Here is a 14,263-nt window from a genome sequence, read left to right on the forward strand (position 1 = left end):
GACAGGCGAAGTTAACAGTCAACTGCTCCAAACCCCAACGGTCAGCTGATGTGGCGTGCACTGGACAATCAATAGTGGAGTGTTCGATGCGCCACCGGACTGTCCGGTGTCCCGTCGACAAAGAACTCAGCCAAAGGCTAGAATAGTGGTTGGGGCTATAAATACCCCCAACCACCACCATTCAAGTCATCCAAGCTTTCCACTCTCAACATTCAATACAAGAGCAAAGAATACACTCCAAAGACACATTCAAAGCCTCCAATCCTCTCCAAGTGCCATAATCAAGTCAAGTGATCAAAAGTGTTTAGTGACTTGATAGAGGGTGATTTGTGTTTCATTTGTTGCTCTTGTTGCTTAGTTACTTTCTTCATCTCTCTCTAATCTTTCCAAGTGATTTGTAAAGCTAGCAAGAGACACCTAAGTGTGTGGTGATCCTTGCGGGGTCTTTGTGACCCGTGAGATTAAGAAGAAGAAGCACTCAACCGGTCTAAGTGACCGATTGAGAGAGTGAAAGGGTTGAAATAGACTCGGCCTTTGTGGCCTCCTCAACGGAGAGTAGGTTCTTTAGAACTGAACCTCGGGAAACAAATCGTTGTGTCCATTTGTGTTGATCTTCACCATTCGATTTCTTTCTTCCCTATCCCCTCTCACTAAAAGTTCTCTTGCTCACATTATTTTGAGTTAGCTCCCAAAGTTATCCGCATTGATTGAGCAACTCATAGCAATAAGAACTATCTTCCGTACATCGAATTCACTATTATTTATTTCTAACCATAACCCCGGGTAAAGTGCGTGTTCAAAGTTTATAATTTTCAGGTTTTGCCTATGCACCCCCTCTATGCGATTTTCAATTGGTATCAGAACTCAGTACTTTATTAGAGTCTAACAACTTGAAGTGATGTCGAGAGAACACACCAAAAGGGAGATGGTCACCGGGAAGAGCCCGGATCTTCGGGTAAGAAGAATGAAGAAAGGACTCCGTCGAAATAGGCCGGTGACAAGCACAAGGAGCACAAGGAGGAATCCACCAGCTCCATCAAGTCATATAAGAAGGGTGACAAAAAGAAAAAGAATATGAAGACGGTGGTCTACTACGAGACCGATTCTTCCTCACCCTTGACCTCCGGCGTTGAGTCTACATCTTCGAAGCGCCAAGAGCGTAAGAAGTATAGTAAGGTTCCTCTTTGCTATCCTCATATTTCCAAACGTGCTCCTCTACTTTTTGTTCCCCTAGGCAAACCACCATATTTTGATGGTGAAGATTATTGTATGTGGAGTGATAAAATGAGGCCTCATCTAACCTCACTCCACGAAAGCATATGGGATATTGTTGAGTTTGGAGCGCAGACACGACAGGTGGGCGACGAGGACTATGACTCCAATCAGGCCACCCAATTAAGGCACTTCAACTCCCAAGCCACCTCCATACTCCTCGCTTCCTTGTGTAGAGAGGAGTACAACAAGGTGCAAGGGTTGAAGAGTGCCAAAAAAATTTGGGACGTCCTAAAGATGGCGCACGAAGGAGACGTAGTGACAAAGATCACCAAGCAAGAAACGATCGAGGGAGAGCTCGGTCGGTTCAACCTTAACAAGGGAGAAGAGCCAAAAGCAATGTACAACCGGCTCAAAACGATGGTGAACCAAGTCCACAACCTCGGGAGCACCAAGTGGGATGACCATGAAATGGTCAAGGTTATTTTAAGATCTCTTGTCTTTCGTAACGCCACTCAAGTGCAATTAATTCGTGGAGATCCTAGATATAAGTAGATGTCTCCCGAGGAGGTGATTGGCAAGTTTGTGAGCTTTTAACTAATGATCAAAGACTCCAAACATATTGTTAACTTGGAGCAAGGCGCCACCTCCACACCCAAGGTGCAACCCGTTGCATTCAAGGCAACAGAAGAAAAGAAGGAAGAGCCTACACCAACAAGTAGGCTCCCAATTGACGCCTCCAAGTTTGACAACGAGGAGATGGCTCTTATCATCAAGAGCTTCCGGCAAATCCTCAAGCAAAGGAAGGGGAAGGACTACCAACCCCGCTCCAAGAGGGTTTGCTACCGGTGTGGTATGTTCGGTCATTTTATTGCTAAATGTCCATATACAAGTGATAGTGATAGGGATGACGACAAGAAAAGGAAGAAGAAGATGAAAAAGAAGAAGTATTACAACAAGAAGGGTGGCGAGGCGCACATTGTACGGGAATGGGACTCCGATGAGAGCTCCACTAACTCCTCCTCTGACAAGGACGTCACCAACATCACCGTCAACAAAGGTATTCTCTTCCCCAACATCGACCACAAATGTCTTAGGTCCAAGGAGAGAAAAAATAAGAAGGTACATTCTAGAGATACCCCCAAATACACTATTTCTGAAGATGAGGGTGGCTCTGGTGAAAATGATGATGATTTGACTTCTCTTTTTGGAAACCTTACCATGGAACAAAAGAAGAAAATTAATGAATTGATAAAAACCATTAATGATAAGGATGAGATCTTGGAATGCCAAGAGGACTTGTTCGTTAAGGAAAATAAAAAAATTTGTTAAGCTAAAAGATGCTTATGCTCTTGAAGTTGAAAAATGCCAAAACTTGACTAAAGAGATAGATATATGCAATGATTCAATTCCTTGTCTTAGGACTAAGAATGTTAGCTTAATTGCTAAGATTGAAGAATTGAATGCGTGCAAAGTTTCTACATCTACCATTGAGCATGTTGCTATTTGCACTAGATGTAGAGATATTAATGTTGATGCTATGAATGATCACCTTGCTATGATTAGATAACAAAATGATCACATAGCTAAATTAAATGCTAAAATTGCTGAGCGTGAGCTTGAGAATAAAAAATTTAAATTTGCTCGTAATATGCTTTATAATGGGAGACGCCTTGGCATTAAGGATGGCATTGGCTTCCAATCCAGGAGCTAAAGCAACATCAAACTTAATGTCCCTAGAAACAAGCTTTCTAACTTTGTTAAGGGCAAGGCTCCCATGGTTCAAGATAGAGAGTGTTACATTTTATATCCTGAAAACTATCTTGAACATAAGATTAGAAGAATTCATGCTAGGAAATCTTATTCTATTTTCTCATCATGCATATATGAACAGTAATGATGCTTCTAGCTCTAGGCATACAACTCATATCAAAATGCCAAAGAAAAGGATTGTTAATGCATCGAATGAACATAGCATTTCATTTAAGACTTTTGATGCATCATTTGTGCTTACTAAAAAATCAGGCAAGGTAGTTGCCAAATATGTTGGGGGCAAACACAAGAGCCCAAAGACTTGTGTTTGGGTGCCCAAGGTGCTTGTTTCTAATGTAAAAGGACCCAAGACCATTTAGGTACCTAAGAACAAGGCCTAAATCTGTGTTTTAGGTTTATGCATTTGGCGGAACAAGTTGGATAATCGACAGCGGGTGCACAAACCATATGACGGGGGAGAAAAGGATGTTCTCCTCATATGAGAATGATGATGATCCCCAAAGAGCAATCACATTCGGGGATGGAAATTAAGGTTGGTCAAAGGATTGGGTAAAATTATTATATCTCCTGACCATTCCATTTCTAATGCTTTTCTTGTATATTCTTTTGATTATAACTTGCTTTTTGTTTCTCAATTATGTAAAATGGGCTACAACTGTCTATTTACTGATGTTGGTGTTAACGTCTTTAGGAGAAGTGATGATTCAATAGCTCTTAAGGGAGTGTTAGATGGTCAACTATATTTAGTTGATTTCAATGATAACAATGTTGAACTAGAAACTTGCTTAATTTCTCAGACTAACATGGGTTGGCTCTGGCATCGTCGACTTGCTCATATTGGGATGAAGAATCTTCACAAACTTCTAAAGGGGGAACACATTTTGGGACTAACCAATGTTCATTTTGAGAAAGATAGGAATTGTAGCGCATGTCAAGCAGGGAAGCAGGTTGGAGTACATCATCCACACAAGAACATCATGACGATTGAGAGGCCTCTTGAGCTACTCCACATGGATTTATTTGGCCTGATTGCTTACATCAGCATCAGCGGGAGTAAGTATTGTCTTGTAATTATGGATGATTATTCTCGCTTCACTTGGGTATTCTTTTTGTAGCAAAAATCACAAACCCAAGAGATCTTAAAGAGATTCTTGAGACGGGCTCAAAATGAGTTCGGATTGAGAATCAAGAAGATTAGAAGCGACAATGGAACGGAGTTCAAGGACTCTCAAATTGAAGGATTTCTTGAGGAGGAGGGCATCAAGCATGAGTTCTCTTCTCCCTACACACCTCAACAAAATGGTGTTGTGGAGAGAAAGAATATAACTCTTTTGGATATGGCAAGGACCATGCTTGATGAATACAAGACACCGGATCGGTTTTGGACGGAAGCGATTAACACCGCTTGCTACTCCATCAACCGAATCCTCAAGAAAATACCATATGAACTCCTCACTGGTAAAAGGCCCAATGTTTCTTATTTTAGAGTTTTTGGGAGCAAATGCTTTATTCTTATTAAAAGAGGTAGAAATTCAAAATTTACTCCTAAAGCAGTAGAAGGCTTTTTACTTGGTTATGACTCAAACACAAGGGCATATAGAGTCTTCAACAAGTCCACTGGATTAGTTGAAGTTTCTTGTGACATTGTGTTTGATGAGACTAATGGCTCCCAAGTGGAGCAAGTTGATCTTGATGACTTAGATGATGAAGAGGCTCCATGCGTCGTGCTAAGGAACATGTCCATTGGAGATGTGTGTCCAAAAGAATCCGAAGAGCCTTCATAAGCACAAGATCAACCATCATCTTTCATACAAGCATCTCCACCAACTCAAGATGAGGAAATGCCTCAAGAGGATGAGGATCAAGATCAATACGATGAGCCACCTCAAGAGGAGGACATTGATCAAGGGGGAGATGAAGATGATCAAGAAAAGGAAGATGAACAAGAAGTTCAAGATCAAAGACCACCGCACCCAAGAGTCCACTAAGCAATTCAAAGAGATTAGCCCGTGAACTCCATTCGTGGTGACATCCAAAAGGGGGTAACCACTCGATCTCCAGTTGCTCATTTTTGTGAACATTACTCTTTTGTGTCTTCTATTGAGCCATACAGGATAGAGGATGCACTTAGAGATCTCGACTGGGTGGTGGCAATGCAAGAGGAGCTCAACAACTTCATGAGGAATAAGGTATGGCATTTAGTTCCACGTCCTAACCAAAATTTTGTAGGAACCGAGTGGGTATTCCGCAACAAACAAGATGAGCATGGTGTGGTGACAAGAAACAAAGCCCGACTTGTGGCAAAGGGTATTCATAAGTCGAAGGTTTGGATTTCGATGAAACTTATGCACCCGTAGCTAGGCTTGAGTCAATTCGTATATTACTTGCCTATGCTACTTACCATGGATTCAAGCTTTATCAAATGGACGTGAAAAGTGTCTTCCTCAATGGACCTATCAAGGAAGAGGTCTATGTTGAGCAACCTCCCGGCTTTGAAGATAGTGAGTATCCTAATCATGTGTATAAGCTCTCAAAGGCGCTTTATGGGCTCAAGCAAGCCCCAAGAGCATGGTATGAATGCCTAAGAGACTTTCTTATCGCTAATGGCTTCAAAGTCGGAAAAGTCGATCCTACTCTCTTCACTAAAACTATTGCAAAAGACTTGTTTATATGCCAAGTTTATGTTGATGATATTATATTTGGGTCTACTAACAAGTCATCTTGTGAGGAGTTTAGTAGGATCATGATTCAGAAATTTGAGATGTCTATGATGGGGGAGTTGAAGTATTTCCTTGGATTTCAAATCAAGCAACTCCAAGAGGGCACATTCATCAGCCAAACTAAGACATTCAAGACATACTTAAGAAGTTTGGGATGAAGAGTGGCAAACCCATCAAGACACCCATGGGGACCAATGGGCATCTCGACCTCGACACGGGAGGTAAGTTCGTGGATCAAAAGGTATACCAGTCAATGATATGTTCTTTACTCTACTTATGTGCATCTCGACCGGATATTATGCTTTCTGTATGTATGTGTGCAAGGTTCTAGGCAAATCCTAAAGAAGTTCACCTTAGGGCCGTGAAAACAATCATGAGGTATTTAGTTTACACTCCTAAGTTTGGGCTTTGGTACCCCAAGGGATCTACCTTTGATCTAATTGGGTATTCTAATGCTGATTATGCCGAATTTAAAATAGATATAAAGAGTACATCATGGACTTGTCAGTTTCTAGGAAGATCCCTGATGTCTTGGGCTTCAAAAAAAACCTCGTAGCTCTTTCCACTGCTGAAGCCGAGTATATTGGTGCAGGACATTGTTGTGCACAATTACTCTAGATGAGGCAAACCCTTATGGACTATGGCTACAAGTTGAGCAAAGTCCCTCTCCTATATGACAATGAGAGTGCAATCCGCATGGCGGATAATCCCGTTGAATACAGTCGCACTAAGCATATAGACATCCGGTATCACTTTCTGAGACTTCCGAATATCGAAATAGCTTATGTAAGCACCCACAACCAGTTAGTCGATATCTTTACCAAGCCACTAGATGAGAAAACCTTTAGCAAGCTTAGGAATGAGCTAAATATACTTGATTCTCGAAACTTTGATTGAAACATTGCACACATAACTCATGTATATACCTTTGATCATGTCTCTTTCATTTGGTACTAATGCATATTTCTTATTCTTCTTGTGCCAAGGCTAAGACTATGTGCTTTCAAGTGTATTTCTATACTTAGTCTTAGATTGAAAGGGAAATGGAGTATACGGTAAAGACAAGGTTTCCACTCCAACTCTAACGGTATCATTTACCCTTTGTTGTTACTCATACAACTCTCAAATTGGTATGACCCTTCACTCGCATTTACTTTACCAATGGAGGAGAAAGTATAAAGGGCTCTCAAAGTTCTCCGTTTTTGGCGATTAATGCCAAAGGGGGAGAGATAATTTAGCACAAAGCAAAAGGACTGCACCACACCATTTCAAAAATTTTGAAATGAATTTTTTAATTAGTGTATTTTCAATTGGTATCTAATTTTCAATTGATATGTGAAAGTAAAATTTCAAATTGGTATCTATTTCAAAACCCTCTTGAAAGCTAAGAGGTGAATACATTCAGGGGGTCTTTTATTTAGTCAAAGGAAAAGCATTTGAAATAGGGGGAGAAATTTCAAATCTTAAAATGCTTCTTGCAATCGTATTCCTATACCTTTGGCTATTTGCAAAAGATTTTGAAAGAATTTTCCAAAAAGAATTGCAAAGATAATCAAGTGGTGCAAATGTGGTCCAAAATATTAAATAAAAGAAAAAGCAATCCATTCATATGCATAAAGTTTTTCATTGGTTTAAATTCCATGTAACCTATGCACAACTATCTCAATTGCAAACTAGTTACATTTCTACACTTCATATTTGCTTTGGTTAGTGTTGGCATCAATCACCAAAAATGGGGACATTGAAAGGGAAATAGGGTTAACCATTTCCTATAAATAGATTTTGGTGGTTGATGTGCAACACAAACCATATGGACTAACTAGTTCGGCTAGATGTGATTTATCTCAGGTGCATAAGGTTGAACACAAACCAAGAAAGAATTCAGTTAGGGGACACAATTTAATTGGAGCAAAAAGGACTCAAGCGTGCTGATTTTTGGCGCACCGGACACTGTCCGGTGCACCAGGCCAGGCGCCCTACAAACCCGCCACTCTCGGGAATTCTGCAGGCGCGCTCCACTATAATTTACAGGACTGTCCGGTGTGCCACCGGACTGTCCGGTGAGCCAGCGGAGCAACGGCTAACTGGCGCCAATGGTCGACTACAAAAGCGTTCTGCGGTGAACAGTGCCTCAACAAAAGTCAGAGCGCAGATGTCAGAGGGCTTTCACATTCTGTTCAAGAGATCTCATCAAGTGAAGCAAATCAGAGCGCAGATGTCAGAGGGCTTCCACATTTTCAGCTTGTTCGCTGCGGCTTGCTGCGGCTGCAATCCGGCTGCGGCTGCGGCTTCTACAGTATTTTTCCCTCTATGGATTGCAGCTGCAGCAATCCAAACAGCTGCAACAGTGTCGGCTTGTAGCCAGCCGAACACGCCCTTTGCTTCCACATTTATGTTCAAGAGATCAAACAACCAGTGGAGATCATCAAGGAACTTTAGACCACGCTTTTGGAACATGACATGGCCGTACTTCACTTTTCTTTCATGATTGATGCACCTCTAAAAAACAATGTACAATCACGTGAGTTATAGCAAACAAGACGATCCAATTAAAGCAAAAAAAATCCATAATTTAACCCATCGCAAGATGTTCATCCCACCGTTGGTTGGAGCATGCAACACTTTAATTTGCATTCTTTAGCTTCTATCTAGATTTTGTAAAAAAAAAAAGTGTTTCGTTCTTCCATCCTTTTCTACTCCAACAATCATTTAGACTATTCCCAGCTTCTATCTCCTCAATACAAATATCAATGAAGTGCTTCCAATTTGCATTATCGCCTTCTCTTTGTCAACCATAATTACTAAAATATTCATTAAGTACTTGGTGTTTGAAAAAATAAATGTATGCAACAAATCAAAAAAAAAAGGAAAACAACGTACTTAGGAGTCATAATGTATCACGATCCAAATATTTCTTCACAATTTATTTACAATTTATTTAAGTCCGTAATTAATTTTAATTTAAAAATAAATAGAAAGAGTATCCAATCCTAAACCGGTCCTTAAATTTTATAGCTTAAAATTTAGAGTATTATACGGTAAGGAACCAAACAAATGTGCACAAGTACCCCCAAAGAACAAAAATACACGTCGTTCCCTATTTCTCCATTTGCGGCTCCAGCTTTCCATACAGGTATAAAGCCAAAAACCACAGAAGAAAAGCAATCCAGTAAACAAACTCCAGCACATGATTGTCGACCAAAGGAAGCATCACAGAAACAATATCAATAATGTGATGAGCACAACACTAGGATGCCCATGTAAAGACAGAACGTAAATTTTAGGGCAAGTCACTGGGATCGGCCAGTGCCACAACGTAGAAGTTTGTCCACCGATTCAGCAGAATTAACTTGACGATACAACTAGTTTAGATCATGTCGGAAGCATCTTCAACTGCTCTGAGCCGACTCAGTCTTGGCTTCCGCCGACTCAGTCTTCTCGGCCTCAGCAGCATGTCCGGCAGCTTGAGGTTTCGATACTTCTAAGAGGGGGAGGGGGGGCAGAAGGAAAAAGAAATGATAATGTTAGGATGTCTGAGTTGATACAAAACTACATATTGTTTTTTCTCTGCATAAGCATTACAGCTTAGTTATACAGGTCACATAAATGTAAACACGGTTAACGATCCAATACTAGTATACACTGAACTGAAACTAGATTATCAAATTTTCATTTGGTACTATAATCTTCCTGTTTAGTTATTCAGCAACGAAGACTTTTAAATTTCCATAAACTATTATGTAGCACAAGATGTATAATGATATAATGGAGTAATCATTAATATCGAACAATTTGGACACCAATTATGTAAGGTACAAGAAAAATTCGATTTTTCACATGCCTGCATTTCACATAATATAGTAAATTCTTAAATTTCCAAAAACTGAATGCACCCTATTATTAGAATATTGAATAGATAATCCTCTTATGGAAAGGGCAATGAATTCTCTTTATTCATGCATTGAAAATTGATTAGTATGGCACATACGAACATTCGATTAGCACTACATAATTCATTACTAGAATTGAAATTTACAAGATTTCAGCAACTGAACATTATTCTTAATGCCAACCTACATTACATAAACAAGAAATACTAAGTTCAATTTCATGTGAGTTTTTTATCTTCTACCTAAAAGAAGCAACAAGAAAACTAATAAGTGAAGGAGGTACAACAGTGGAAAAAATACAAACCTTCTTCATCACTATCATCCTCAAAATCATCCATTCCCATACCACCCATTCCACCAAGACCACCCAAGCCAGCCATATCACCCATGCCACCCATACCACCCATACCGCCAAAATTCTACAAAAAAAACAAAGAAAAATATCAAACCAGTTTGCCCCAATGTCAAGGCATCCCTTAGAAGAAAAACTGGTGAAGGAATTATTTACCGAGAAGTCCATCCCATCCAAGTTGACATCAGCACCTAAAAGAAGAGATAGATGAACATAATAATTTTTACATGTCCATGCCCAATGTAATCAGCAATCTTCATGTATAGTGTCAAACAAAATATTTTCTAGTGCCTAAACCTTGACTTGTGGTTTCTGTTGGGTTTCAACTCTAGCCTACTCCAACTTGCTTGGGACAAAAGCTTTGTTGTTATTGTTGTTGTCTTGTCGTACATCTATGATAATGTTGCAGTATTAAGTCTGTACATCGAATATACAAAATGTTTTCCTGAAGCTAGGATGGCTATCATCTTAGGTGCAATCTCCAGGAAGCTGGGCACACTGATCTTATGTCTATTAGGTTGTGTTTGGGTATAATCTAAGGCAGAGGTGTTGCTCATGACATATTTTTCAAGTAGAAACAGTTACAAGAAATAATCCACTACTCCACAGTGTACATTTATCAAGTAACATAGTTCTTGCTGCATCTGTGGTTTGCTAAGATCATGGTTCGTTGTTGCTCATTAAACTTGGGAATGTTGAGCACTTAAACCAAATCTTTGTGTACTGACATGAGGTCAAGCGCATGTACCAGTTTCTGTATCTGATACACAAATTATATTCCTTTAGTAGTATCAAAAAATACAAGTACATAGCATACCATCATCATCTTCGTCAACCCATTTGTCCCAATCAACTTTCACAAAGTGAGGTGCCCTTTGATCATCTCGAACAAGTTTCTTCCACCATTTGGCCTCAGCTTTTTCTACAATACAGAATATGGACCTGACACCCACACTTATTTTGCTAGCCTGTTATATTAAAAAGTAATGTTAAAGACGAACAACTTTAAACATCAAGGATTTAAACTAAACCTGTACACATTAATATTACATAAAAATGCTTAAATGCATTACCTCAACGTTTACTTTGTCATTCAGATCTAGTTTCAATTCATATAAGTTTGTACCAGCACTGCCAGAGAATGTGAAGACACCATCTGGTTCCAAATTGACCTTAGCGTCCTTGGCATCAGGTAACTGTACAGTGATGTAAACCTTGTCGATCCTCTGAGCCCACTTCACTTCAGGGTGCCGACTACAGAGGACAATGCCAGTTGTAAATAAACCAACATATAAACAGGAATTCATCTATATACAACCTTAATAGTTTCTGTAAGAAACTTGCATAAATCCACAAGCAGACCTAGCGCAAATACACAAATCCATTGTGTAGGGGTATTATCGATAATACACAAGAGCAAATAAGAGTGATTAGCACAGAAAAAAAATAAGAAAAAATGTCGATTAGCATTAGTACAAATGGTGGCTAGCCAAACTATCCAGATAGTTAATAATTTACCATAAATTTTGGTTTTATAGCTAGATCAGAATAAAGAGCAGCAGCAAAGCCTTTCAGTCCGACGCAAGTTGGGGATGTGACGGCCTGATCCTTGCTCACTTGACATCATGACCAGATCACGAGGCAGCATGTCACAGGGTGACAACCGGCCCAGCCCTTGACCATCAAATACCATACCCAGGTTCCGATATGGTGTGTCGCTAAAAGGGTTACATCCTAACAGGGTTCTCTTGGGTTTCACCTCCAAATGAGTAGCTAAGTTTGATGTTGGCTTGCTAAGCCAAAATACTATAAAGTAAAAGATAACCATAAACTCAAATAGAACATGATAGTGTAACACTTCCTGTAACAAAAAAAGTAATCATAGCTTGTAAGCTTGTTCCCAGCTGCAAGCATGTGCATGTGCACACTTTCATCAACACCATTCAACAAAAATGAAGTTAAGAACAAGGTTATTAAGGCATCACCTAGGGTTCCAGTCAGTTTTTAAATCGTGGTATTGTCTCGTGGCAAAAGTTACTGCCAAGGTATCAGATTTAGCTGAGGCGAACGCCGCAGGACAAGAAGGCACGAGGGAAAGAGCAGCACAATGCGAGCAGAAAGAAAGTAACGGCTAAATGATTGACTTCCACGTTGGCAGGAAAAGGAGGGAGCTGCACGCACAAGAATAGGATTGAGCTGCTGGTGCTGAGGGGAACGGGGTGCTGCGACACGCACGAATTTAATGATAGATTCATTAGTTCAGAATGAGAAACAACAACGGCCATAGATTAAGGTTGGGTCGTAATTTACGGGTTGTCGTACGTGAAGCACTTTCGAGGTGGAGCACACGTACACCTCCCACGGAAGGCTCCCCATCTAACTTGTGCCCGTTTGAGAGGATAGGGAAAGGGGGGAGAGGGGGAGAGAGAAGAGGGTGTTCACACAAGCACCAGCACCTGTGACCGCAATTCCCACCCCAATCCGCGACAGCAACTACCGTGTCTGCCGCCTTATCCACGATCATGGCTCCAGCCCCTTCCACAGCTGCATTCTCTTCGCCCGTCCGAAGACTCCATCCATCCACGATTTGTCTTTGCAACTCTTCATCATCGGCATCAAAAGCTTTGCCCCCAATAACCCACCCATTCACACCCAACTAACCATCTAAAGCCTTGCCCCCAACCAACAGAAATATTCAAAACCGCGGCACGAAAAATTAACCAAATCAAAGCCGTACAGAAACGCGCCCCGCCCAAACCCTAGGTGCGCATCGCAACTCGAATTAAACTACAAGAAACCCAACAGTTCCATCGAGCCCAGCCACATCTCGGCGGGAGACCCATGGGGCTCGAGCTGAGCCATGGACACGGCAGAGCATGACCACGTACACCCCGACCCCCGAGATCCGACCACGCAGCCGTAGGCGATCGCTGCGAATGATCCTGTTCCCAACCCCGCGGAGCGAGACCGCCGAATCTAGAGAGAAGAGTAGACTCTGGATCAAGAATGCCCGGTGAATTTTGGCTCACCTCATCTTGACGCCGCTGGTACAGGCGGCGGCGTGGGCGGCGGCGGGTTGTGGGGAGCGAGGGTTTTTGTGAGGTTTTCTGGAGTGGGTGGGAGGAGAGTGAGAGCAGAGGAGAGATATGGAAGTTCGGGAGTAGCAGGCCGAAATGGGCTGGGATATGGTCGTAGCCTCGTAGGTACGATAGGCCTAGTTGTGGTCTTGTGGCTGTTTATCTATTTGATTGCTCATTTATTACTAGGTGAGTGTCCGTGCGTTGCGATGGAAGTAAAAAATTTGTATGAAACATATAAACGGAACAACAAATATCATTATGATATGTAAAATTCGTGTGGTAAACATTATCAATCCAGACACATGATTGCTTCAATCTTTACGAGAACAAACAGGTACAGACAAGAGTAGAGTAGGTAAGCGGTGTGTGGACCCAAAAATGTTCGGGGAGAATGTACCATCAACTAAAAAATGGTGCGGTTAGTTGACACGGGTGTCCTATATTCTTCTCAACTCAAATGTTGTTGCTCGCTCGACCACATGTTTATAACAAAATCGTGAAACGCGCGTGCAAGCTCAATTACAGATCTAGATGTTCAGCGGAGATGACACACAACAGCAAGCAAGCAAGCAGAAATATATACAGAACAGAGGAAAATTCGATCGAGCATCTATACAAGAAAACATATGTGTGTCTCTCTCTCTCTTCGTCGTGCTCGTGCGTGCATGACAGTGGTGCCCCCGCGACCGCGACGCAGAAAAAAAATACGAATTGTACTCTGCTCGTAGCATCGCATGAAAACCAGCACAACGACGACGGAATAGCACCGGCATGTCCACGACCACGCGACCACAGCGTGGTGGCCGGGCGAAACGGAAGGCACACATCACCTATCATCTAGCGAATAGTCAAGGGAATAAAAATGGTGTCTCGCATAGTCAAGGGAATAAAAATCACAAGAAACGTAAAATAGATCACAAATTCAACACAATTACCTGAGAAGTTGTTGTGATAGGTGACAAATTATGGAGGCGCGAAAAGAGGGAGAACAGATAGAAACTGGGGGTGTGGCTACATTTATAGCCAGTGAGGACACTGCCGATTTCCATCTTACATCAATGGAGAAAGTTGGAAAGGAAAGAGATCCATACATTCAAGGAAACAGAGCAGAGGAAAATATAGGGAGGGACCCACCTCGGCTAAAATTACGAAGGTAAATATGGCATTCGCACTACAGACATCAGGCAAGCAATAACGTGTGGAGGGAAACTCGTCTACACAGGCGTGATTAGTGGT

General features: G+C 41.3%; 1 protein-coding gene across 2 annotated transcripts; it reads right to left on the reverse strand.

Moving 5' to 3' along the window:
• Positions 1–8,718: 8,718 nt before the first annotated feature.
• On the reverse strand, positions 8,719–13,141 carry LOC100856929 (co-chaperone protein SBA1). Of its 2 annotated transcripts, none has more exons than NM_001254815.2 (6): positions 12,977–13,108; positions 11,021–11,201; positions 10,765–10,915; positions 10,104–10,138; positions 9,900–10,014; positions 8,719–9,186 (listed from the first exon to the last, which is right to left on the reverse strand). In NM_001254815.2, exons 1-6 carry the CDS (start codon positions 12,979–12,981, stop codon positions 9,095–9,097), a joined length of 579 nt encoding a protein of 192 aa, NP_001241744.2. In that variant the 5' UTR covers positions 12,982–13,108; the 3' UTR covers positions 8,719–9,094. The 2 variants fall into 2 exon arrangements, with proteins under 2 accessions (NP_001241744.2, XP_020407331.1); XM_020551742.3 differs by having other exon boundaries at positions 8,781–9,183; positions 12,977–13,141.
• Between the last annotated feature and the right edge of the window lie 1,122 nt (positions 13,142–14,263).

The sequence above is a fragment of the Zea mays genome, chromosome 4 (assembly GCF_902167145.1).
Source record: "Zea mays cultivar B73 chromosome 4, Zm-B73-REFERENCE-NAM-5.0, whole genome shotgun sequence".
Lineage (NCBI taxonomy): Eukaryota > Viridiplantae > Streptophyta > Magnoliopsida > Poales > Poaceae > Zea > Zea mays.

What these genes read in the sequence shown, in the direction of transcription:
- LOC100856929 (NM_001254815.2), bottom strand. An exon ending in ATGACAAAGTAAACGTTGAG is followed by an intron (nt 10,916 to 11,020) that starts GTAATGCATTTA and finishes TTAATATAACAG; the next exon opens with GCTAGCAAAATAAGTGTGGG. An exon ending in GGTTGACGAAGATGATGATG is followed by an intron (nt 10,139 to 10,764) that starts GTATGCTATGTA and finishes CTCTTCTTTTAG; the next exon opens with GTGCTGATGTCAACTTGGAT.